The sequence below is a fragment of the Stenella coeruleoalba genome (genome assembly GCF_951394435.1).
Source record: "Stenella coeruleoalba genome assembly, chromosome: 2".
Lineage (NCBI taxonomy): Eukaryota > Metazoa > Chordata > Mammalia > Artiodactyla > Delphinidae > Stenella > Stenella coeruleoalba.
In genome coordinates, this window is record NC_137147.1 from 84645287 (window position 1) to 84670901 (window position 25615).

The 25615-nt window shown below is 44.8% G+C and overlaps 1 protein-coding gene across 1 annotated transcript in view; it reads left to right on the plus strand.

The window, feature by feature from the left end:
* Positions 1–25615, plus strand: part of MAPKBP1 (mitogen-activated protein kinase binding protein 1) — a 52166-nt gene that overhangs the window by 5190 nt on the left and 21361 nt on the right. The window contains exon 3 of the mRNA XM_079914498.1: positions 19216–19307. Within this exon, the coding sequence (XP_079770624.1) occupies positions 19216–19307 (92 nt within the window). The remainder of the gene's footprint in view (positions 1–19215; positions 19308–25615) is intronic.

A 25615-nucleotide genomic window follows, 5' to 3' on the forward strand; every position in this document is an offset into this window, starting at 1 on the left:
TGGGGGTAGAGTTTGTTAGTTGTGTATATATTAAGTTCCACCAGAAGCCCACTGCTGGTTTCAGCCCACCCTGAAATCTGTTGGCTTCATACCCAAGTCCTCATTGAGGCTTCTTGAGAATATATAAAGCTAGCCCAGTAAGTATACTCTTCTCCTTGAGTAGTTTGTTTAATCTCCATTGTATCTTCTGGACTGATTGCTCTGTTAAACTGCTGTATCAGGGATAGATCTGAGAGAAGTGCCCTGTTGTAGGGTAAGATGTAAGGAGATGGTCATTGCCTTACTTAGATCAGCAGGAATTTCCCTTGGGGGCAGAAATAGGAAAACTTTATGATAATATCCCTGAGTCCTAGCCAGTTTTTTTGTCACCATTCCACTACCCACTGCCCTTGGGACTCATAGCAACCAAGAGTTTTTAGTGTGTAATACATACTCTCTGGGCTCCCCACTTAGAATGGATGACTGAGAGTAGAGGGTTCTGTGGCCAGCAGCCCTGCCCCTCACCTGTCTTTGTGAGTGAACTTGGGCAAGTTCTTGTTGAGTTTTCTGTCTATGATATAGTCTTCAGTTAAGGCTTGTGAAGTGTCTTGAGCTCCTCAGAACAGATGGTGTACAGGGAAAAGTGTGAGGTGTTCTGGTCTTGTTCCTTTGATCTCCATTTCCTTTTCCTTCCGGTGCCTGCAGCTGCCCTCAGCCTTCAAAGTAAGTCTCACTGGAGAGAGAGGATTCTTCTCTCTGCAGCCCAACACCTCTTGCTTTGCTGTCTAAAATAGCCCAGCCTCTTCAGGCTTTAAGTTGTCTTGCAAAGCCTGCCCTTATCCATTTGGCCTCACTTATTTCAGAGTCTAACAGTACTGCTGCTTTCCAAGTTTCTTTTCCCTCTCTCAGCTTGTAATTTAGGGCAAGTTTCCCCTTTTGGATCTGTTTGAGTCACTGTCTTCTTTCTTGCTAGTATTTTGACTGTCTTTGGGGCCATTGGTATTTCTCTGACTTCACTTCTCTCTTCTGTTTGTTATCTGTATGTTTTCATTTCTTGACTAATGAAAAAACATTCATAGAAATGAGGCTTCAGTCTGACCTCTATAACCTCTCTGTCAACCCCCTGAGTCTCAAGTTGGACTTGTGGCTGTTATCACTGCCTCTTTGTTTGGAAAACAGTCTAGGGCTTGAAATTTGGGACTATGTTTATTCAAACTAAGCTTCTCTGGGAACATGGTCTGTCCCACTGTTGTTCTCAGAGTATCTGTTGGTTTTTACTTCATGTCCAGACTGCCCTGTTGGTAGGAAAAAAAGCTACAGTGTTTCCAGTAAGATTTGTTATATTATGAATCACATTCCCACTGCTACAAGCTAAGCCTCTCCTCTGGGCTCTGTTGTTTAATGCAGGACAGGGCCAGGTTTCTGTCAGCTTTCTTTCACATCAGTTCTCAGTAGAGGTGTGGAGTGAGAGCTGCCCATCTGTTTGGAAGTTTACTGAATCAAATCCACATTGTGGATTTTACTTTAACTTCTGTTACCTCTTTTTAAAAAATGGGGGGTGGGAGGAGGGCAAGAAATAAAGTGAGTGTGGCAGACAGATTGGGCAGTGTAGATCTTTAGGGTTGGTATTTTTGGTTGTTCAGATTTTCCAAATCTTGGTTTCCTTCCTCCTAACTGTTGTATCAGCAAGTTCACAGTGCTTCTTAATTGGCCACAGCATTTTCCTCTGGTTTTGAAGGATGCTTACTGAAGAATGAGTTCAAATTATGGATGTCTCCTCTTAGACTTCTAGGGAGTGAATTCCACCCTCTCTCATTTTATCACAGAGAATGTTTGTAATGCTCTATGTGTTGTTTCCCTAGTCTAATAAAACAGTCTCTTTTTAGGTTAGATTTTTAAATTTATACACTTTATCTCCCCCCCTAAACCTGGAATGGAGCTAAAGATACTTTCCCTTCCCTGCCCCTTCATTCATAGTTGAGATTTAAATGTAGTGGGAGATCTTGGAACAACACTTTGTGAGACCACGTGGCCGTTTTATTTTGTTTTTTTCCCCACTTTGTCACATTCTCTTTTGGAGGAATCCTGAGAAGAAATTCCTCAGGTTCTTCTGGGTTTGAACATTGCTTCTCACTTGTGCTGAGCTCACTAAGTTTCTGACTTCCCGTCATACCTCTCCTCTGTCTTTGCTTTCTTTGTTCCTTTAGTGGTGCTTCTGGTCATTTCCCCGTGAGTTCAGCTGACCCATTAAAGGTGCTTGCACTTAAAAACGAAACTTAAAAAAATTGTGAAATATAACGGACATTGAAAAGTTTATGAAATATAATAATATAACCTTGTATTGTGAATAATTATAAAATGATTGCTCACATAACCACCACCCAAGTCAAGAAATAGAACACTGCCAAGTTTCTGAAGGATGTGATGCTAATGGTGTCATTAAGGTGAGATGAGATTTTTGTCTTATGTAATTAAGATGATTTTATTGTTAAAAATTAAAATACTCAAGGACTTGATCTTGACTATTTGTCCTTTTCAAGTTTCTTCTTCTCTATCCATTATAGATTTGTTCTATTTAACATTTCCAGGTAGTATGCTTATTGGAACCACCCCTTTCCAGCCTTTGTTGTCAGTGCTTCCTGTCTTTATCTTACAATAATAATACTAGAAATAATATTTGTAGTGGTAATAATGACTAACATTTATTGAGTTTTTTGCTGTGTACTGTGCTTAAGCATGTACGTATATTATCTCATTTAAGTTTCACACCACCCTACTATAAATACTATTACTATCCCCATTTCATAAATAAGGAAACTGATGCTCAGAGAGGTGGTTATATAGCCAGTAGATGACTGAGCTGGGATTCAAATCTTGGCTATCTTAACTCCAAAGCCTGCTCTTAATCTTTATCCTGTACTCCTCCCAGGGAGTCTTCATGTGCAAAACATGACACTGAGCACAGAAGTATGCCCAGTATTGCTATAGCCAAGAGTCACATCTGCGATCAGCTTGGAAAAGGGCAGTACCTTAAAAAATATACTTTCCCCCCAATATTCCCCATAAAAGTTAATTTAGTGAACTTCTTAGAACGTTATTTTAGAACCATCATTCAGTAACCCTTGTCCCTTGCATCCTTGCTCCTCTTCCCACTCCCAACTCCAGATTTCATGAACTGTATCCCAACTTCTCATTCTATGGTACCGTTAGGAACTGTACAGCTCGTGGTTCTGTGGGTACGTGAATGTCAAGTTGACAGGGCACAGCTGTGTGGTTCCAGATGACCATAAGCCACAAGCAGTTACTGCTTCTCTCTTGGAGTTGGAGTGAGGTGGGGGAGTGAAGTGGAGACCAACAGATGCCTCGGTTGTTTTTGTGTGTGGGTATCATGAGGCTTTAAACTGTTCTGCTCTTAGTTGGCGGTTGATTGTGTAGCTCACACTCCTGACTGCTTGTTAGTGCCACCTACCCCAAATCTCTCCTTCTTCATCCCCATTCTCCACCTCTTCGTTACCTCTGTGGCTGTCCCTACGCACAACTGACCTTATCTTTGAAGCTGTGGAGAGTCGCTGAGTTGAAATGCCTGTTTTCTGTGAAAGAAGCTGGATCTAAAACACCCTGTGCCAGGGCTGACCTGGATGATGACAGTTGGGGCTCAGGGAACATGAAAATGAGGTCATTTGCCCACCTGACTCTGTTTGGCTGGGTGGGCTCCGGGGTTGCTAAGTTCCTTGAGCAAGTGCCTGGCCTCACCTGATCTCAAACTTGTATTATTTTGATTTATTTCCTGAAATAGGCAACAGTGATAACATTATGGTAGCAAAAGCGTGGGATCTTAATGCATGCTTTCCTGCAGCTGCCCCAGTTAGTCCTGAGGAGAGGAAGCCCCAAGCTAGTTTGTGATCATGGGGGAGGAGCTCGGAGCATGCTCAGAACTCTTGACTCTTGCCATCACTCAGCTACTGCCTAGAGAAAAGCAAGCAGCTGCTTTTCAGGACTAAACATGCAATGGGCAGGCTGCAGGCTTGCCTCTGGTACCCTGACACTATTGGTCAGCTTCTATTTGGGAAAGCACAGTATCTTTGTACACCATGATGGTTTTCGTATGACCTAATGACCTGCTGCTGACTTTTCTGAACATGCCCTTTCTCCTTATGCTGTCCTTCCTTCCCCAGGCTGCTTTGGTCTCCCTTTGGAGGCCTCCACAGCAGCTGTGGTAGAGACTTTCCCTCATAGTTGGCTGGTGAACAGGGCTTCTCTGAGTTGAGGTGTAGACAGATTAGTGGGTGGGGGCAAGAGGCCAGTGGTCCTGTTAAAATGCAGACTGAGATTCAGACCCACCCTGAGACTCTGCATTACTACCAGGCTCCCAAGTGACGCCCACGCTGCTCTTCCTTGGGCCATACTTTAAGTAGCCATGCTGATTGTGTGTGTGTGTGTGTGTGTGTGTGTGTGTGTGTGTGTGTGTGTGTGTGTGTGTGTGTGTGTGTGTGTGTGTAGTGGGGGCTGGTGGGACAGCTTCCTCACTTCTGAGGGAACTGGATTCTCTCTCATTTGTAAAATTGGAATACTGATGGCTTTCTCCCAGGGCTGTTGTGAGGATTCAATGAGATTTAATGAATGTGAAAGCACATTGTAAGATCTAAATAAGTTTACAGCTATTAAGGGGTTTCTAATATTATCAGGGTCCACAGATTTCTAGAATATCCAGGAATTTTCTTCTAATTTGCTGGCAAAATTTTATTCCTTCAAGTTTCCATTTGTGAGAAGTCCTTTTTTTTGCAGGTTCAACCTCTTCTGTTCCAACACTATATCATCCTCCCTGTGCAGCTTTTTATTGTGACCTATTTTCAGCCCCTTTTTCTTGCCAATATTAACTTGTATCAACTATACTTTAACTACTGACCAAAAGAAAGATTTAGCAAATATTCTTTTTGATACTAACTACTGTGTAATTTATTTCAGGGCTATGGATATGATTTTGGGGAATTAAAAAAGGCAAGCTAGTGAACCAGGAGTGGAGGGAGTCCTAATTTACTGTGTCTGATTGGAAATCACTGGAGTAGTAAGCATGCTTTTTTGTTTTGTTTTGTTTTGTTTGCGGTACGCGGGCCTCTCACTGTTGTGGCCTCTCCTGTTGCGGAGCACAGGCTCAGTGACCATGGCTCATGGGCCCAGCTGCTCCGTGGCATGTGGGATCTTCCCGGACCGGGGCACGAACCCGTGTCCCCTGCATCGGCAGGCGGACTCTCAATCACTGCGCCACCAGGGAAGCCCAGTAAGCATGCTTCTTAACAGCAGTAGCTTCTGTAGAAATAAATATAACTTTTTTCTTCTTTTGGGGCTAATTCATTTATACTGGGAAATAATTTGGGAAGTGAATTAGTCTTAGAGCTTCCTTTCAGACTAAGAATTTAAAGGCAGAGTGAAACGCATTAATTTTATGACCCATTGTTTTATGTTTCTAATGTTTGGATGAGAGTGAAATATTCTATTTAAATAATTTTTCCTTAAAGAAAATATATGAAGATGTGGGGAAACAAGTGCACTCATACCCTTCTGCTGTTAGTGAAAGCAGACATTGATCTAACCTTTTTAGAGGACAACTTGGTAATATCCATTAGAAGAAAAATTTACATATTCATATCTTTTGATTTAACAGTTATAATTCTGGGAGTTTATTCTATGCAAACACTTACACCACACAAAAGTGTATATAACTGAATTTTTCTGTTGTTGGGGAGCGTTATTCACAGTAGTGAAATCTTTGAAGTAATCCAAGTAACCATCAATGGGAGATTGGTGTACATCCATAAATGAAATACCTTGTACTGGTTGAAAAGAATGAGTTCAATCTATATATACTGATATGAGAGGGTATACAAGATCTATTAAGTGACAAAAAGCAAACTGTATAACAGTTTTTATGTTAATGATTATTTATATTTTGTTAAAACATGTATGTTAGTATATGCATAGAAAAAATTGTGAGGCTATAAATACCAAACTGTTGTTAAAATTGGTTACCTCAGGGAGGGATAGTAGATTATGGTGGACATTCACTATCTACATTTCTATATTTCTGTAATGTTGGAATTTTTTACGATGAGTGTGTGTTATTTTTGTAAGTAGAAAAAAAATAGTAAAGATAAAAGTCTCTCCAATTTAAACATGTGTATTTCATATTTAAATCTAAAATGTTTAAATTTAAAAATCTGTATACTCATTTTATTAAAGAAGTTGTGTACAAATGTTGGAAAATATATCTGGTATAATAAACTTTGTTTTTTTAGTAATAATAGGACATAAAAATATTTTCTCACAAATTCATCATTAACTTCTTGAATTTGAAATAATTCATTTCTTTTTTAAAAAAAATATTTATTTAGGCTGTGCTGGGTCTTAGTTGCGGCACGTGAGATCTTCGTTGCTGCATGCGGGCTCTTTAGTTGCGGCATGAGGAATCTTTAGTTGCGGCATGCATGTGGGATTCTAGTTCCCCGACCAGGGATCGAACCTGGGCCCCCTGCATTGGGAGCGTGTAGTCTTAGCCACTGGACCACCAGGGAAGTCCCGAGATAATTCATTTCTGATACTCAAAAATATTTCCTTGGTTAGCTTTGGTAAATAAAATGTCTTTTTATACTTTCTGAAGTACATGTGCTTTCTGAAAAGAGTTTTTTACACCATATAGAGAAACATAAAGAAGAAAACAGGTCATTCATAATTCTAACATCCAGAATAACTACTTATAGCTCCATTCATTTCTGATTAAAAAGGACAGGTAAAGCTCTTTTTAAATAATAGTATTGTTACTTTTATTAAACAAAAATTATCTCAATCTTTTTGGACTTACTCGTTAATTATAATTTAAGTCAGATTTATGAAGAGCCATGCCATGCATGTATTTACTAAAGTCAGGGGTAAAACTGTTTGGTTTGTAACCATGCAAGGCACATGGATTATTCCATTCAGACCTTCACCAATCTTTCTGGAAAGGCATCAGAATACTGCTTCCTGCTCCAGCTTCTAGGTTTGGCTATGATAGATGGAGAATTCTCTAGGAGGTTAAAGAATTTACTAAGTAAGATGCACCAAAGAATAGTCACAAATATTTTTAAAGTATTAAAAATGGATTCAACAAATATACTGTATTAAACATTGTGCGCTGTGCTATAAGCATAGAGTTGTATGAGATACAGCCTCTGCCTTACAGGAGATTATAGAGTAGCAGGAGAGATAAGACAGATCCTTAAAGAACTTCTGTACAAGGTACTAAGTAACACATGCCGTGTGAATGATGAAAATTAAGTGCTGCTGTAAGAATTCCAAGGAGGGAGGAGTCACTTCTGGCCAGGTTGATCACAGAAAGAATCATAGGGGATGTGATATTTGAGCTGGTTCTTGAAGGAAGGGGTAGGGTTTCAGTATGGGATGGTGGAAGGGAAGGGCATTCCAGGCAGAAGAATATAAACAAAAGCCCCAGAGCTCCTTTCCAGAATAATGAATAATCCAGATTGACAAAAGCACATCATTCATATGGTGAGTAGAAGGAAATAGAATTAGAAGAATGATAGGGCCCATTGACAGATGGATGCTAGGCTAAGACATTTATAATTTATTTAGTTGGCATTAAGGAGCCATTGAAAGTTTTTGAGCAGGTGAGGGACATGATCATAGCTGTACTATGGAAAGATTATTCTAATGGGTTGGGGAGGGGAGGGCAGGGTCTACAGTAAGGAGCTTGATTAGAAAGCCATTGCTGTATCCAGGAATATGGTGCCAAAGGCCTCAACCAGGGTGTTGGCGTTAGGAATGGAAAGGAAATGAGAATTTTATAGAGAATAACACATTGAAGAGAACTTCCTTCTTCTAGGAGAGTCTCATGGAACAAGTTGGCATGATTACAGGAACACTGAGAGTCTGCTCCACTCCCCTTTTCCCAGAACACACATTCACTTTGCACACTTAGTCCAGATAAGGAACAGTTAGTATTCTCCCTGGTTACAAAGTTTGGAAACCAAGAGATTAAGAAAACTCAGGCATGTAGAGGTGGTGAATGAGGAAGAATTAGACCTTTCTTGATGATCAGATTTTTAGGTCATAAAGCTTTGTTTGTGGTTCTGGTCTTGGTATAGCAAGGACTGACCTTAGAGAGGAAAAAAATTTTTTTTCCTTTATTCTGGTTGCTTAAATTGAGATGTCTCCTATCCTTGCCTTTCTGATAACTGGAAGAGAAAGGGAAGGTAGGAGTACCTGCTTTATACCAGGCACTGTGTTATTCAAGCTGCTGTTTGGACTTGGGTGCCCGCTGTTGGCTGTATTATAATTGAGTCCTTTGGCTAGAGGCCTCTCATTGGCTCCCTTCTGGTTTGAGGTCTGATGCCATCCTTACCTCTTCCTCCATCTGCACATGAAATCATAATCCCCTGCTTCTAACACTGTAGTTTTAGTTGCCTTGGAAATGGGTGTCAGCTGTCTGTGTTGACTGTAGGTTCTAATGCCAGCTGGATGTGAGCATGCTCTGACCAGGTGGGGTACTCTGACATTGGAAGACCCTCTGTTACTCTTTCTCTGCAACCATCTCTGTGAGGAGAGGTCAGAACGCATTTTTAGACCCATTTAAGCTACTGATAAGACCTGCTACTTTTTAAAAAACATTAACGCTAGGAGGAGAGAACCCTGTTGCCCCTCTACTTCATCCTGTGCCCTTTGCCTTCTACCTTGGTTCTCAGACCTGTCCCTGATGCCTCCATGATGGCTTGGTGACTTCCCTGTGTGCTCTTTCAGAAACTGCAACATTCTGGTGGTTTTGGAGAACCTGAACTCCCTCCTTGGTCACCATGGTTTCTGGAACCAGACAGACTTAGGTTTGAATCCTGGTTCTTCCACTGACTACTTACTTGACTCCTTCATAACTAAAATGGAAATAATACTAGTCCTTTATAAAGTTGTCAAGAGTATTCAATGAGATGGTCTTACAAAGCGTTTAGCACAGTTCTTGGCGCAGAGTACACATTCAATAAATGGTATCTATTATGGCTGTAGATCCTCTCTCTGCCCAAGACCTTTTGCAGCCCATGGGTGTGGGTATTCTTGTAAGAATACTCAGAGCATTGTTTTCTCCCTAGTCCCAGGAGGGGTTGAAATTTGGAAATAAAAAGGCAAAATGCTTTAATTGAATAGTTCCCCACCTGATTAATCACTAGAACCACCTGGAGAGCTTTTGCCTCTCACTGTTGTGGCCTCTCCCATCGCGGAGCACAGACTCCGGACGCGCAGGCTCAGCAGCCATGGCTCACGGGCCCAGCCGCTCCGCGGCACGTGGGAGATCCCGGGGCCCCGGACTGGGGCACGAACCCATGTCCCCTGCATCGGCAGGCGGACTCTCAACCACTGCGCCACCAGGGAAGCCCAGGAGAGCTTTAATATGCAGATTCTTGAAGCCCACTCCATAGCTGTTGATCAAGAATCTTGCAGAGGCAGGGGATGGGTATAGGGTAGGGACTGCTATCTGAAAAAAACTTGTTAAGTCCTCTGAGTAATTCTGTTGATCAGCCGGAATTGGGAACCTCTGTTCTCTAGTCTCCAGGGGCTTATGCTAAAGGATCTCTAAGGTCACCTCTTCCCAAGCAGTGGCAGACTCACCTTCCTTAGAAGCTAAGGCTATTTTAATCTCAGCACAGCAGAATTGGCTCAACTCCAACAAATCTTGATCTCTAGTGAGGGAACTTGGTTTTTCTGTCATACTGGAAGTTATTTGTTTCTGAGAGACTTCATGGTATAGAAAGTAGAACCACAAATCAGCCCCAGAAACCAGGAGCAGAGTAGAGAGGCAAGGTCTGTTCTACAGTTTTGGAGTGGTCATTGTGTCTCTTCCTGCCTCTGACCAGATGGCACTTTGGTCTCTGAAGGAGCAGGAGTGAGTGAGCTTGGACATGATACCCGCTTCCCCCTCCCCCCTCCCAGGGCTGGTCACTGGGTCTCTGCCCAGCTGGCTAAGTCTCTGCACAAAGCCTCCTGGCCTTGGCTTCCTCTGTGGCTTTTGCATAAGTGGCAGTTCTCAGAATCTGGTGGAGGATCTGCTTTGTGAGATTAGAGTGTAGTGTGTGGGCAAGAGACAGGCATAGTTATTCTTAACCTGCAGGAAGGGAGGGAAAGGCAGAGGGGGCTCTGCCTCGGACAGGTCTGTGACATGCTTGTTTATAGAAATAGCAAACCCATAGTTTGGCTGGAATGACTTATAACTCAGGTATTTATAACTTGTATTGAGTGGGATTAAGAAGTAGAGAAGGGGAGAAGGGGGAAGAAAGAAATTGGTGGCAACAAAACATGGCAACCAAAACAGAGATCGGCTTCCTCCCAGTTGCTGGGGTTTCTTTACCAGTTTGAGGTCAGCTAAATCCTAGATGACCCTGGCCTTTTGTGGCTCTGGCCCCTTAGTTTTCTCTCTCGAGGGAGCAGCTGCTTTCTTGCCACTGCAGACTCCCTGTAGTAGTCCCTCGCACTAAGAAAGCAAGAACAGATTCGAATCGTGTATGCTGTGGGCTCAACAAGAAACCCTTCTCTAGCAGTGCTGTTGTCTTGTGTGTGTGTTGGCTCCACACACTGGATCTCTCATTGGCTGGTGTCTCTCCTCTAGCTTGTGGGCTGGTCAGATCTAGGGACTGGAGAGAGAGGTACCAGAAGAGTTTAGAAGGCCTTGCTTAGAGTTCCTGAGATCATGTGTTTAGGGGGTTGGGACTGCTGGGGACCCTGTGCTATGTTGCAGATGGCTTTGGACTCTGGAGAGTCCATTTCTTGCTTCTTCACTTCTTTTTAGCACTTACATTGACTACCCCATCCTTCTGGGAACTCTCCTCTTCACAGGCTTCCTGGTTCTCCTTCTCCCTTTCTAACTGCCTGAGCCCTCATCTTCTCCATACTCTAAAAATAGCTACAGCCCCATTTCTGTCCTCAGCCTCACTCTCTCTTCCTTCTGTCTTCTCCTGCCTCATTGTACTTTCAGTGGTGGTTTTCACCTCCTTGTGAATAATTCTTTTTTTAAAAAAATGTTTTATTTATTTTTATTATTATTATTGTTTTGGCTGCATCAGGTCTTGTTGCGGCACGCAGGATCTTTCATTGTGGCGCGCAGGCTTCTCTCTAGTTGTGGCGCGCGGGCTTCAGAGTGCGTGGGCTCAGTAGTTGCAGCACGCGGGCTCCCTAGTTGCGGCACGCAGGCTCTCAGGTTGTGGTGCGCAGGCTCAGTAGCTGCGGCGCGCAGGCTTAGTTGCCCCATGGCATGTGGGGTCTTAGTTCCCCAACCAGAGATCGAACCCATGTCCCCTGCATTGGAAGATGGACTCTTAACCACTAGACCACCAAGGAAGTTCTGTGAATAATTCTTTTTCTTTCCATAGATTTTTAAAAATTTATTTATTTTATTATTTATTTTATTTTTGGCTGTGTTGGGTATTCATTTGCTACACTCGGGCTTTTCTCTAGTTGCGGAGAGCGGGGGGCACTACTCTTCGTTGTGGTGCACGGGCTTCTCATTGCTGCGGCTTCTCTTGTTGTGGAGCACGGGCTCTAGGCGCGTGGGCTTCAGTAGTTGTGGCACGTGGGCTCAGTAGTTGTGGCTCATGGGCTCTAGAGTGCAGGCTCAGTAGTGGTGGCACTCTGGCTTAGTTGCTCCGCGGCATGTGGGATCTTCCCGGACCAGGGCTCAAGCCCATGTCCCCTGCATTGGCAGGCGGATTCTTAACCACTGTGCCACCAGGGAAGCCCCCGTGAATAATTCTTTTTTTTTTTTTTAATGGTTTTTTTGTTTTGCAGTACGTGGGCCTCTCACTGTTGTGGCCTCTCCCGTTGCGGAGCACAGTCTCCGGACGCGCAGGCTCAGCGGCCATAGCTCATGGGCCCGGCCGCTCCGCGGCATGTGGGATCTTCCCGGACCGGGGCACGAACCCGTGTCCCCTGCATCGGCAGGCGGACTCTCAACCACTGCGCCACCAGGGGAGCCCCTGTGAATAATTCTTAAATATCTATTTCTAGTCCTCACCTCTCTCCCAAGCATCAATTCCATGTGTATGTTGCTAAGTTGAATGTTCTGTGGTTCCTACTAAATATTCCTGAAGCGACTTAGATTCAACATGTCTAAAACCGACATCATCGGTTCCCATCCTTCCCCCCTTTGTCCAGACCCAGGTCCTCTTCCTGATCATGGCAGCATTTCTTTTCATAGCACCTCCTTGTTCCCTATCTCTGAAGTTCAAAATTTGAGTCTTCTTTTTCCTCCAGAGTTGTACGGTGCCCCATCTTGCCAATTCTATTTGCTTTGTCACTTTTTTCTTTGTCATTATTTCTTTTCTACTCTCACTATCTTCATGCTGGTCTAGATCCTTATTACCTCTCACCTGAACTGTTGTAATAGCCTCCTAATTGGGCTCCCTGCCTGTGCTATGGGTCTTATGTACATCATCACCAAACATAGCTTTGATTGTGTCCCTGGTTCGAAACCCTTCAGTAGCTTCCCAGAGCCTCCAGATGACCCCACTTAGTTTGGCAATCAAGGCCCTTCCCGGTCTGGTTATAGTCTACCTCTCCTGACCTAAGTCTCCTACAAAAGATCCTTGCTTTCACTGTTGCTCACCTACTCTGTTGTTTCCTTCTGTCGAACTCATTCATGCAACTTCTTCTACTGAGAATTCCTTTCTCTGTATTTCTCTGTATTTCCATCTGTCAAAATCCTATCCTCACTGACCAGGCCACATTCCATCTAGTCTTCCAGGAAAGCTTCATTGTTTCCCTTTCCTTATCCTGTTCAGAAATCATCTCTCTTTCTCCTTTTTGAGCACTTTATATCTTTCTTATGACCCTCATCACATACTGGATTACTTTGTAGTATGTCATTCATCTTCCCTAATGGATTTTGAGGACCCCCATAGCATCCCAGTGACTTTCAAACATTTTTGAGAACAACTCACATTAAGGAATACACTTTACATTGTGACCCAGGGCGCGCACACACACACACACACACACACACACACACACACACACCCCTGAAATAAAGTTTCACGTTCAGTACTTACCATTATTACTACATGCCATGAGATCTATTTTTTGTTCTATTTTAGTTATTCATAACCCATTAAATCAATTTCAAATCCCATTAATAGGCTGCAATCCGCGTGTTGGAAAATACTGTTCTATCTAGTATGAATGAGTAGTCCCATCTGTCGCCTCTGAGCCACCTGTTTTTTCCATCTACTTTAATGAGAGCCAGAAGAGCTCTTAAACAGTTGGCTTTATTCTTTCCTTCTCTCTTGGGAATAGGCTATTATGAAGTTATCCCTTTATCTCATTACAGTGAGGGATAATTTTGCTTTCCTTCTTTCTCTTAGGAGGATACAGTACTGCCCTGCCTAGTGCATGTTGGGAGGGGTGGGTATTCAAGCCTTCCTTTGCAGTGTGTCTGTAGTAATTCTGCCCTCCTGCAGCCTTGCTTCTGGGGAAAGATGACACTCTCTTTCAGGTTGGTGTAGGCTTTCCCCCATCTCAACACTCTCCACCTGTCCAAGGAAAAGCTGGGTCACAACTCGAGTGTTCTCCCTGCTTCTAGGTTGTGTTGCAGATGTGGAGGAGATCACTGCAGAGTACAAAGTGGGTACCCTCGTCTTAATTCTGAGTTTTCATTGTGCATGATGTTCCTAGAACTGTGGATGTATCAGGCTGCCAGCTGCCTGTAGCAGTTGTGTCCCAACTCACCAGCCAGAATCATTTACCTGGACTGGTGTGTCTTTTGGACTATATTTCATTGGCATTTGGGCCATGAGGATTTGGAACTGAAGTTCCTGTCAGAACTTGGGGTCCCATCCCTGACTTTGAGGACAGCTATTTTCTCATAGGGCCTCTTCCCTGCCTCATTTTCCTCAAATGATGCTTGAGGCCAGAACTCTCATACTAGTGGGCTTGCTTCCTTATGAAGAGAGGTGCTGTAGTATACAGGAGGGTCTAGGTTATTGGTTGCCAAGGTGTAGTCACAAAATCCCTGGGGTCCCCAAAACCCTTTTAGGTGATCTCTGCGATCCCCTCTTTTCCAATTACGTATCCAAATGAGGCCAACTTTTTTTAATCTTCACCTAGAATAACATATCACAACAGATTGAATGCAGATGCAGTTATGAGAATCCAGCCGTTTTCTGTTAAGCCATTACGAAAATGTTAAACAGTGCCACTCTTCTCACTAAATATTTTTGGTTTTGTTTTGGAAACTAGAGTTACTTTTAATAAAAGTGTTAACATGTAATGGGTTTATTATTAGTTTTGAATGAATTAAATTTATTTAAGTATTTCCATTGTAATTTCTAATATAGTAAATATTGGTAGATATAACTTGTATAAATGAAAGCCCTTTGAGGTCCTTGATAAATTCTAAGAGTGTTAAGAAACCAAAGAGTGTAAGAGACCAAAAAGTGTGAAAATTGCTGGGCTATGTCATGCTGTGGTAACAAATCACCTCAACAACTCCATAACTTAACGGATAGTTTATTTCTTGCTCATACTTTTGTTGCAGTGTGGGTCAGCGCGGGCGCCCTGTTCATCAGAGTTACTCAGGGACCCAGGCTGAGGGAGCCCCATCTCATCACCTGCTGCCACACTTAGCAGTCAGGAGAAGGGATGTGTGCAGTGGTCCTTGAAAACTTCTGCTGGAAGCAGCGTGTCAGAGCATCATAAACATGTGCAGCCTTATAAGCTCTTAAGTGAGAAACGTAAATCAAATAAAAACACAGATTCTTGAGCTCTCTGTACCCCTTCCCCTCACATTGCTGGGTCAACGAGTGTCAACGAAGTGGCTTTAGGAAAAAGAGAAGTCAGGGATGTGAACTATAGAAGGATGTTGCTTATGAGGTGCTGAGCCCCACACCACATCCTGGACCATATTTTTTCTCTCTTTTAAACATTTACTGTGCAATATTTAAGACATATAGTAAAGACATGTGGAATAATAGAGTGAACCATTGTGTGCCCACTGTCAGCTTAAGAAACAAAATGTTCCCTGTACCATTAACCTCCCTTTATGCTTGTCCTCATCTGGACATGGTCTTTCTGTCACAACCAGTTTTATTTCATTTTATTATTATTTTTTTTGGCCACATAGCTTGAGGGGTCTCAGTTCCCTGACCAGGGATTGAACCTGGGCCACGGCAGTGAAAACGCCTAACCTCTGGACCTAAGAGTCCTAACCACTGAGCCGTCAGGGAATTCCCACACAACCAGTTTTAGATACTTCGTGGAGAGCAACTTTACTGGCTTGAAATACCCCAGTTTTCTTTTGCTTCCCATCTCTGTCCTTTCACTGTTCCTGAAGCCTCTGCGATGCATTCATTTATTCATCAAATATTTATCAAGTGCCCATTTTGTGCCAGGCACTGTTTAAAGTGCTAGGGATGCATCAGTGAGGGGTAACAACTTAGGCCTTGCCCTCAAGAAGCTCATATTCTGGTAGAGGAGACGGACAGTAAGTATGTGGACAAAGATATACTCAATGTTGGGTCACTCTCTGACTCCAAGTACAATGAAGAAAAATAAAGCAGGATAAGTTGGGTATAGAGTGATAGCAGTAAAGCCAGTCTGGAAAGCCTTCCCTGTGGAGAAGACCTTTGAGCAAAGACCTGAGTGAATTAGCTGTGTGAGTAGTTGAGGCAAGGGAGTTTTAGTGGGAGGAATAAAAAGCCTATGCAGAGGACCTGAAGCTAGAATCCACTTGAGGTGCTTCAGGCGTCAGGGTGGTTGAGGTGGAGTAAGTGAGGGCGAAGTGGAGGAAACGAGGTCAGAGAGGCAGCCAGAGGCCAGGTGACTTAGGGCCTTCTAAACCGGGGTGAAGAATCTGGATGGGGAGCCATTGGAGACTTTTGAGCAGCATAATGACATGATCTCCTATATTTCTTGAAAGAATCACTGTGGCCTGCCATGTTGAGAAAAAGAAAAGACTATATAGGAAGCAAGGCCTGAAGCAGAGGGAACACATGGGAGTTACAGCCATAGTCCGAGGGAGAGAGAAAAGTTGCTTGAGCTTAGCGGTGCGTTGGTAAATGTTTACGTGCTCTCTGAGGGGCAAGAGGGGCCCTGATTTGTAGCGTTGTCTGATTTCATGGCGTAAGTGCTCCCACCATGGTGGTTTCAAGCTACCAATGTGCTCTCATTGAATGTGGAGCTGGGAAAAGAGGTGCACAGTCAGCTGTCCTGAGCCAGCATGAGCCAGCTGCAGCACACCACTACTTGAACTTGGGCACTTTTAGCCCAGGGTGGGTTTGCAAGGGGGTGTCCAGGTTTGTCTCCATTTCTTAGGGTAGATGGAAGCTGTACCACATTTTTGGAAAGAATATGGAGAGGGTTATGAAAGAGAGTCAGTTTATAAAGTCCATCGTGCAGGAGCCTTGCAGGACAAGCCTAGACATTGGAGGCCTTGCAGGAGTTCTGGACTCTCAGATCCTTTGAAAGTGGAGCTCAGCCCCAAACCTCCCTGCAAACAGGAAGCTGGTTTGAGTTAGAACATAAAATAAAACCCAGCTGATGCCCCTGAATGTTTTTCCCCTGCTCTTCCCCCTCCACAGAGTCAAAGGAAACTGCCTTTTTTTCCCTTGGATAGCTGCTCAGAAATCCAGAGGAAGCCAAAAACCGTAAATCCTTTGAAAATCATCCAAGTTTTGAGCCCAGGCAAACTCCTGTCTGTGGGGTTTCCTAGCCCGGATGTCTGCTCCACTGTGGAGAGTCCTAGGAGGAAAGTGACAGACACAAAGATGCCAGGGACCAGAGATGAATCCCATGCCCAGCGGGGAGAGATGGTCCTTAGCAGGGTTTCTCAAACTGCAGCTGCCAGTCCACTTGTAGGTCATGAAGTCAATAAAGTGGGCCATGACCAGAATTATTTTTTTAATGAAATAGAATATAATAGAAATTGGAGTTTATCACATGCAATGAGAGTAAGTATTTTTCTGTGAAACTTTTATTTCAGTTTTATGAGCATGTATGTTTATACTGGATCAAGATATAAAATGTGTCTCCTACGATGGGTCGTGGTCAAAAACGTTTGATAAACACTGGTCTTTCGAGTCTGAGTAACTCACATCTCCTTCCTGCTTTAGATTGCTGTTGAAAACTCCAAGCTAGTTCCAGAATTAATTCTCTGTGGAACTGGATCATCTACCCACAAAACACCTACCCAAATTCCTGTCAGAGAGAGAAGGCAAGCTGAGAACCCACAGACTGGTCTGATTCTTTGGGACCAAAGCTGAAGCATAAGGGAGGGATTGATGAAAATATGAATCCAAAGGATTTGCCTGAAATCAGATTAGCTTGAAGAGAATAGGAGTTGAGTTGGCCTTTTAGCTCAGTGCTTGCTTTGGTGACCTTTCTCATCTATGTGGGTAATGCTGGCCTCAGGCTCCTCTTTCTCTCTTCTCTGCAGTAGGCAGTTGGTGCAGCAGGAATGTTCCTGAGTACCCCTCCCTCGGGGATAGCCAGAGGCACTGTGCCAGGATAGGGTGTGGTGCCCTGAACTGAGTATCTCCCGGACTTCCCCAGGGTTATTTTGTGCTCTCCAGTTAGTGTGCAGTGCTCAGCCCTTTCAGAAAGGTGAGTGGGTGCCGGAGAAGGGGGAGGGGGTCATTAAGCTGAGAAAAAGTATGGAAAGAGGCATAAGTTAGGGCAGAATATCAAGAATGTATAGAGTAGGCTAAAGTTAGTTTATCCCCCGACTAGGTTTAGTGCCTCAGAAAGGCCCAAGGGTAGCTGGCAAGTTTGGTGCTTGCCAGGTGGTTGTGGGTAGGTGTGGTGCCCTGGAACTAAACTGCCTCTGTCAGTGAGTAGACACATGTTGGAATTCCTGGTCCACATCCCCAAGAAGCACAGAAGACTCTTGGGGACCTTCCAGGGTAATAGCTTTAACTACAACATCCCAGGGGACTTACTTTGGTCTCTGGCCACCTCAGGGCGTTTCTTTCCAACCTAATTCAAACTAAAATGGTCCTTGGAGATTGGAATTTAAACAGGCCCTCTAGAAGCACTTGGAATTCTCCAGTTGGGAGAGTAAGAGAGAAGGAGAGATCCTAAAACTACTGTAATTGACTATGGGCTTCCCCTCTCTAGATACCGGCCTGGACTGGGAGCAGACCACAGTGCCACTGATACAAACACCCCTGAAGTGTTTCTGGTTCACATCGCCCTCGTAAGGCCCCGAAGACTCTCTTAGCAGAGTACACCCCAGCCTGTTTACCTGGCCATCCTGCATTCAGAAGCCCCTCTGTCTTAGCCAACGAAGACCAAGGACATCCCTGAGGAGGGCCAGTGCAGGGAGTCCAGACAGTGCTAGAGGAGACTGGACCAGGAGTGACATGCAAGACATTTTATGGCAGTGGGTGAGGGAGTGACGAGGTTACAGGGCAGTCTGAATCTGACATGGGATCATCTAGCAGAAAGATCAGGGAACTAATTTGAGGTTAGTCCAGTATGTCCCAGGGCCTGCAGACAGTGTGGGGTAACAACAGTGATGAAGAGAGTGATGGTGAATGTCTCCCATGGCCATGTCCTCTCAGAATCTCTGAGCACTTTACGTATGTTTCCCTTTCATCTCTGTGGGAGTTGTGGCTTAATAATAATAATTAGAGTACTCTGAGCGTCTGTGCTTTGCAAAACACAGCATTAAGCCATGTCTCTGCCTCCTAGGCTTCGAGTCTGTTTGAACTGGCAGACATCTGATGGAGGGGAAGAGTGTGATGGAATGCATAGATCAGGGATATTATGAGTCACCTAATTGTTACCTAACATTCTTCTGGCTCTTGGAGATCAGAGTGGCCTTTGTTTCATGCCTGCCAAGGTACGAAGATCAGTGACCTCTCCTGAGTCTCATAGACCCAAGAGGCCAGTCTGGGGACCCAAGACTTTATCTTGTAAATGGAGCCTTCCTGGATTGGGAGAGTTCTTGTCCCTCTGTGGCCATGAGCTGAGTTTTAACCACTTCATTTTCTTTTCCATGGGCCTAGCAGTTTGATCACTGTTAAAAGCTGGCGATGTGTACTGGCTTTTTCCCATGTGATCAGGGGGCCTATGGCCAGATCAGGACCTGGATAAGTCAGAAGACAGGGCCATCAGGAAACAGTCAGCGTGGAAGAAGGTCCCGGCTACCTTCAACTCCTCCTTCCCAGCCCCACTCCATCCATAACATAACACTTCTCTGTCTTGCTCCAACAGGTGACCTTGGAGAAGGTGCTTGGAATAACAGTGTCTGGAGGCAGAGGACTTGCCTGTGATCCCCGATCGGGTTTAGTTGCCTACCCAGCTGGGTAAGTGTCTTGGAAGTGGTCTTATTGCATGGAAGTTTATAGCTATGCTAAACCAGTTGGAGTGGGCAGGGGTTTTCTGGTATCTTCTGGGAGATACATCCAGGTTAATGTTTTGGTGCCATTTTTATAAATGACGTACGGGGCCACATAAAGGCTCTTTGTTGACTGTTGTCTGTGTTGCCATCCCGTCCTGCTTTTTGACCACCCACACCCACCCACGCATATAGATTCACACTTTGTATTCACGCAGCTCCCAACACCATCTTCAATATCTTTAATATCTACCTTTTAGTCATTTTTATTTTTATTTTATTTTTTAAATTTAAAAAAATATTTTATACTGGAATATAGTCGATTTACAATGTTGTGTTAGTTTCAGGTGTATAGCAAAGTGGTTTAGTTATATATATATCTATTCTTTTTCAGTTTCTTTCCCCATATAAGTTATTACAGTGTATCGAGTAGAGTTCCCTGTGCTATACAGTAGGTCCTTGTTGATTATCTATTTTATATATAGTAGTGTGCGTATGTTAATCCCAACCTCCTAATCTATCCCTCCCCCACTTTTCCCCTTTGGTAACCGTAAATTGGTTTTCTAAGTCTGTGAGTCTGTTTCTGCTTTATAAACAAGTTCATTTGTATCGTTTTTTAGGTTCCATGTATAAGTCATGTCATATGATATTTGTCTTTCTCTGTCTGACTTACTTCACTTAGTATAATAATCTTTAGGTCCATCCATGTTGCTGCAAATGGCATTACTTCATTCTTTTTAATGGCTATGTAATATTCCATTGTGTAATATATGCACACAGCTCCCAACACCATCTTCAGTATCTTTAATATCTACCTTTTAGTTGTTTTTAAAAACAGCTTTATTGAGATGTAAGTCACATACCACGCAATTCACCCATTTACTATGTACAATTCAGGGACTTCCCTGGCGGTCCATTGGTTAAGACTTTGCCTACCAATGCAAGGGGTATGGGTTTGATCCCTGGTCGGGGAGCTAGGATCCCACGTGCCTCATGGCCCAAAATCCAAAACATAAAAAAAAAAAGAAGCAATATTGTAATATGTGCAATTCAGTGGTTTTTAGTGTATCCACAGAGTTGTGCAGCCATCACTACAATCAATTTTAGAACATTTTCATCACCCCAAAAGGAAACCCCACACCCATTAACAGTCACTCTCTACTTCCCCCTAAGGCTCCCAGCTTTTAGGCAGCCACTAATCTATTTTCTGTCTCTATATATTTGCCTGTTCTGAACATTTTATATAAATGGAATCATATTTTTTGTGAGTGGCTTTTTTCACTTAGCATAGTGTTTTCAAGGTTCATACATGTCATACTGGGTATCAGTACTTCATTCCTTTTTATGGCCGGGTAACATTCCATTGTATGGATATACCACATTTTCTCTGTTAATCAGTTGATGGGCATTCGGGTTGTTTCCACTTTTTGGCTGTTATGGATAATGCTTCTCAGAACATTTGACTACTCTTGTCACGTTGAGAGATGTCAGTGCCATGGAAGAGAGGAAGGGTTCCAGCGCTGGTGTTCTTCTTTCCCTTGCAGGCTTTTCACTCCTCTGCTCCTACTGATGAGAAACCCCCAACCATAGTTGCTTGAAGCTTCTGCAGAAGTGTTTCTTTTGGAGGCTTGGAGCTTTTCCTGCTTCTGGTTCTCTTTCTCTGTCTGTTCTCTCTGGTTCCCTGTTCCTTGCTGCTGGGCACAGGAAAGTGAAAATGGGAAGGCCACTGCTCTGCCTCTTTCCCCACCATCAACTTGGGAATGCCGAGTTCCCTAGTGTGATTTTCCACAGCAACTCCTGTAGTTTTTGTATCAGATATATGATTTTTTTTTTTAGTTTTATCATCCCTACCTTTATCAAGAACCTTTTCTGTGTCAGGCACTTTGTTAAGCACTTTACAGGAATTATTTTATTTAATACTCAGAGCAACCCTGTGAGGTTGGAACTGTTTTCATCCCATATTTTAGAGGAGGGAAACTAAGATTCAAAGAGGGTAAGCAGTTTGCTCTAGGTCACACAGCTAGCACGTGTCTGTATTGGGACTCCAACCCAAGAAGTCTGACTGCAGAGCTCTTACTCTGAAGTGGCACGAGGTGGAGGGAGACCAGTCTTGCTGCTTATTTTTAAAAGCTGCTTTTCCCCTAAGCTGTTCACCTGCTCTTCGAATGAGAAGAGCCAATTTACGGGCAGCTCAGTCTATGCCAGGGACCCTTCTGCCCCTAGGTTCTGGGGTCTGTCTCTTCTGAGTGACCCTTTGGCATTTGACATCTGTGGTAGGGGACTGTGGGAGCTGCACTGACTTTACCCTGAAGAGGCTGAGCTGGCCTCCTTCTCCCCCTCCAGAAGCAAGTTGATGAATGATCTCTGTTGCTGGATACCCTGTGCAGTCTGCCTCCGGGGAATTCCACTCATGTCTGCCTCGGCCCCGGGAAAGCCAGGTTCCTTCTTGTTGGAGGTGGGACTGGGGCTGAATGTGGGACGGGCTGGAAAGGCATGGGCTGCTGCTCTGTGCGTGCTGAGTCCTGTGTCCCTGCTCTGGGGAGTGTGGAGCCCTGGTCCCTCTCTTCCCCATCCGCCCCAGACCCCAGCCAGGCCTGGCGCCTTTAAGGGTGTGTGCTTCTGTTTATGGGCATGTCCCAGCCTGGCGTTTGTGCCTTGGGGGTCATTATCCTTCCAGGTGGTGTACGGAAGCTTCCCTGCTGTCACCTCTAGTAGGTTTCCTGAGTGTGTTTGGCTTGGGCCAGCCCTGGGCAGTGCCCTGATCTACTTCCTGACCTTTTGATTTCCTAGAACTTGGAGTTCTCTCTTTGCAAATGGCCCTTTTCTGGGTGTTTTAGTTTCGCTCTGTGCTAGAGCTCCCTGATGTGCTTCTGTGGTATCTGGGGGCCACCAAAGTCAGTGTGAGCAAAGCAGACTCTTTCCCTCCCCTCTGTCTCCCTTCTCTTCCTATCTGGTGATCCCAACCCCACCGCCCATCCCCCACTCTCTAGTTCCTACTTCGCTTGTTGCTCTAGGAGCAGTTCAGGTATCCTAGAAACAAGAAGAGAAACAAAGCTCAGAAAATTCTCCCAGAGGCCTAGAGGCAAATATCAAACCAAAACAAAGTTTTCTGAAAGGAAATGAAACAGCTCTGGGAGGGTGGGGTGGAGAAGGATGTGTGTCAGGCAGAGGTGGGTTGAAGTCTCTGGGTAGAGACCCCTCGGTTTTAGCACCTCCTGCATTTCTTCTCCAGAGCTCTCCCTTTGCTGTTGTTTTCCCACAGGAAGCCCACCCTCACCTGTCACATTTTAAGCCCCCTGCCCTAGGAGGCCAAGCTGGTCCCCAGATAGCTTTGAGGCACTCAGTTTAGTTGAACACCCATAATTGACTTGGGCCCCTTCCCTGGCTGGCTCGGTAGAGGGTTCGGGGCCTTTAGAGCCCAGCACAGCCCCTGTTGCCACTGTGGAGTCAGTGAGTTTGGAGAATGGGTTTCTCTTGACCCCTAATGCCAGGGTGCAGGGCCTGGCCTGAGTGCAGACCCCCTGTGCAGAGCAGCTACTGGCGTGAGAGGTGCCCTATGCAGCAGCCAAGAGGAGACCTCTTGGTGGTTTAAGCAGGGAGGAGGAGGGGAAACCCAGCTCTCCTGAGAAGGCCCTCCATTTACTCAGCGCATATTGGAATTTATGCTGAGATCCAGCTCCAAAGCTTTGGACTGCACGTGAAAGCACAGAGTCTCCTCCTGGACTGTGTTCTAGTGACATCTGAGCTGAAGGAGCATACAGCTCCCTTCTTCCTCTCTGTGGTAAACACTGTGTGGGGGGTTGCCAGGGAGTGTGTGGAGTGGTGGAGAGACCGGGTGGACCTAAGGGAAGAGGATGCTTGGACTTGGTGCCCTGATGGCTGTGAATCACATGCAAGGGTTACTCGGCACCAGTCCCCTCAGTGCCTTTTCTCCTGGTTTCCCTACAGAGCTCACACCTAAAACTGGGGCCCTGTAGTTCTTCCCCAAACAGCTTGTTCATCGATATAGTCATTCATTTGTTCGGCAGATACATGTTGAAAATATACTTTGGACCAGGCACTGTTCCAGCCGCAGAATATATATATACAGCAGTGACTAAGACAGTGTCATTGCCTCTGTGGGGTTTAAGGAGGGGCAGGCAGACAGTAAACATGTGAACAAATAAATGAGCAAGGTAATATCAGAGAGTGATAAGTGTTCTGAAGAAATAAACCAGGGTGATGGAAAAGGAGAGTAAGTGAATACCTGGGAGTGGGGTGGGGTAGGGCTACTTGGAGACTGGCTGGTCAGGGCTCAGTGGGAGGTAGCATTTGAGCTGGTGTCTGAGTGACAGAGGAATCTATGTGTGAAGATCTGTACTTCCAGGTGGAGGAGACCTCAACTACAAAGGTCCCAAAGAAAGGAGGAATCAATTCACTTGTTTGAGTAGCTAAACAGCAGCCATGGTGGCTAGACCATAGTGAGTGAGAGGAAGGGGGCTCAGACACTGCTTTTGGACCTGGCTTGTGCGTCTTGCAGCTCACAGACATCCACCTGTTGTCCCAGAAGGGAATATGTTTAGAGTCCTCTGGACAGAGAGAGGTGTACTCGTAGCTCTACACCAGTGACCACATTATTCACTGGGTTATTACTGCCAAGTCTTTTCTCATGCCTTTGATGGGGGGGAGGGGTGTGTGTGTCTCATAGAGCATCCCAGAAACAGAGATGCCAGTGGGTCTCATGGGCTGGCCTAAGAGGGTTACTTATTTGGAAGGCATTGGGTTCCATGTGGGTCCTGAAGAGGACCACAACCAAGGATGCCCTAGGAAACGTCCTAGACTCATTATCTCTTAGGATAATTAAAGCTATAAGATTTCCCCTTTGGGAGTGAATCGGGAGGGACAGTTTGTAATTCCAACCTGGAGGAGGACCCTAATGAGTCACTAGTATCCTGCAAGTCCTATATGGATACCGTAGTTGGGGTTCCTGTTGCAACTGCTGAACCCCTGGTTAGCCCTTTCCTTGTTATTGGTGCCCCAGAGAACCCTTCAAGAAGATGGCTAGGAGCACCCTGCTGGTTACTTTGCATATTATTTTTTTCAGTTCTCACAACAATTCTGAGACTTAGATACTATTTATTATTCCTGCTTTATAGATGAGGAAACTGAGGTTCAGAGAAGTTAAGGAATATGCCCAAGATCACACAGTATGTTAGCAGACAGGTCTGCCTGACCCCAGTTTTCTTATTCTTTCTATCATCAGTGCCCTTGAGCATCAGTGAGTCCTAGAAGTCTAAGGTTGGACAGAACTGTGGACCTGCCCTGCCGTGGGGCCTGCTACTCAGGAGTTTCCTTGGGAGTTAGGGCTTTGAGATCTGGTAGCTAATGACTTAAAGATTTATTCACAAATATTTATTGAGTGCCAATTTTCTAGGCCTTTGGGATGTAACAGTAAACAAAATAAACAAACACTACTGTCACAGAGCTGGCAGTCTTAGTGATGAATATAGATCGTCTTCCCTCCCCAAAAGTAAATTATATGGAATATTATAAATTGATGTGTGCTTTAGAAAAAGTATAAGCAAGAAGCAGTGAAAGGGGATAGGGAATGTGGGGGTGTGGGGTTATAATGTTAAGTAGGGGTACAGGGTGATGTATGAGCAAGGCTTGAAGGACCTTTAGTGTGCCTCTGTGAGTCACCTTCTGACTTTTCTTGGTCTGAAAGAGGAAATTCTAAGGTGCAGGGTCCCTGCTCAGACCTTCTGTGTCCTGCTCCCTGTGTGTGTTTCTGCATTCTTTGCTCATCCAAGGGTTCATTTGTTTCTGCCTTCTGGAGGATGGAGAGTCATAGGAGGTGGATCCTGTGGGAATGCTGGGCTCTTGGTGATGGCAGCAGGCCTGGACCTGTCCCGGGACGGGGGCTATCGAGGGCTTGGCCTTTCCTGGTTCAGAGAAGTTCCTGGGCAGTGGGCCCAGCACCTGGTACGGTTGCTCCACCACATGACTCCCGGGCTGAGGCCCTGAGGGATTGAGGCCTCACTGCTTCCCTATGAGAGTGAGCAGACTCCCTGTGCCTGTACCCTGGGGTTCTGAATTATGGGACTCAGCCGGTTGGGCCAGCCCAGTCCTATCATATGGAGGATTGCAGCCAGTACTGCTGCAAGGGCACGTGCCAGTGACTGCCTGCTGTGCTGGCCAGGGTCAAGGGGTGTGGAGACCAAGGGCCAAAGATTGGTGCAAACTATACCCCACCCTTCCCTCCCTAGCAGACTGAGAAACTTGCTCAAAGGTTAGAGA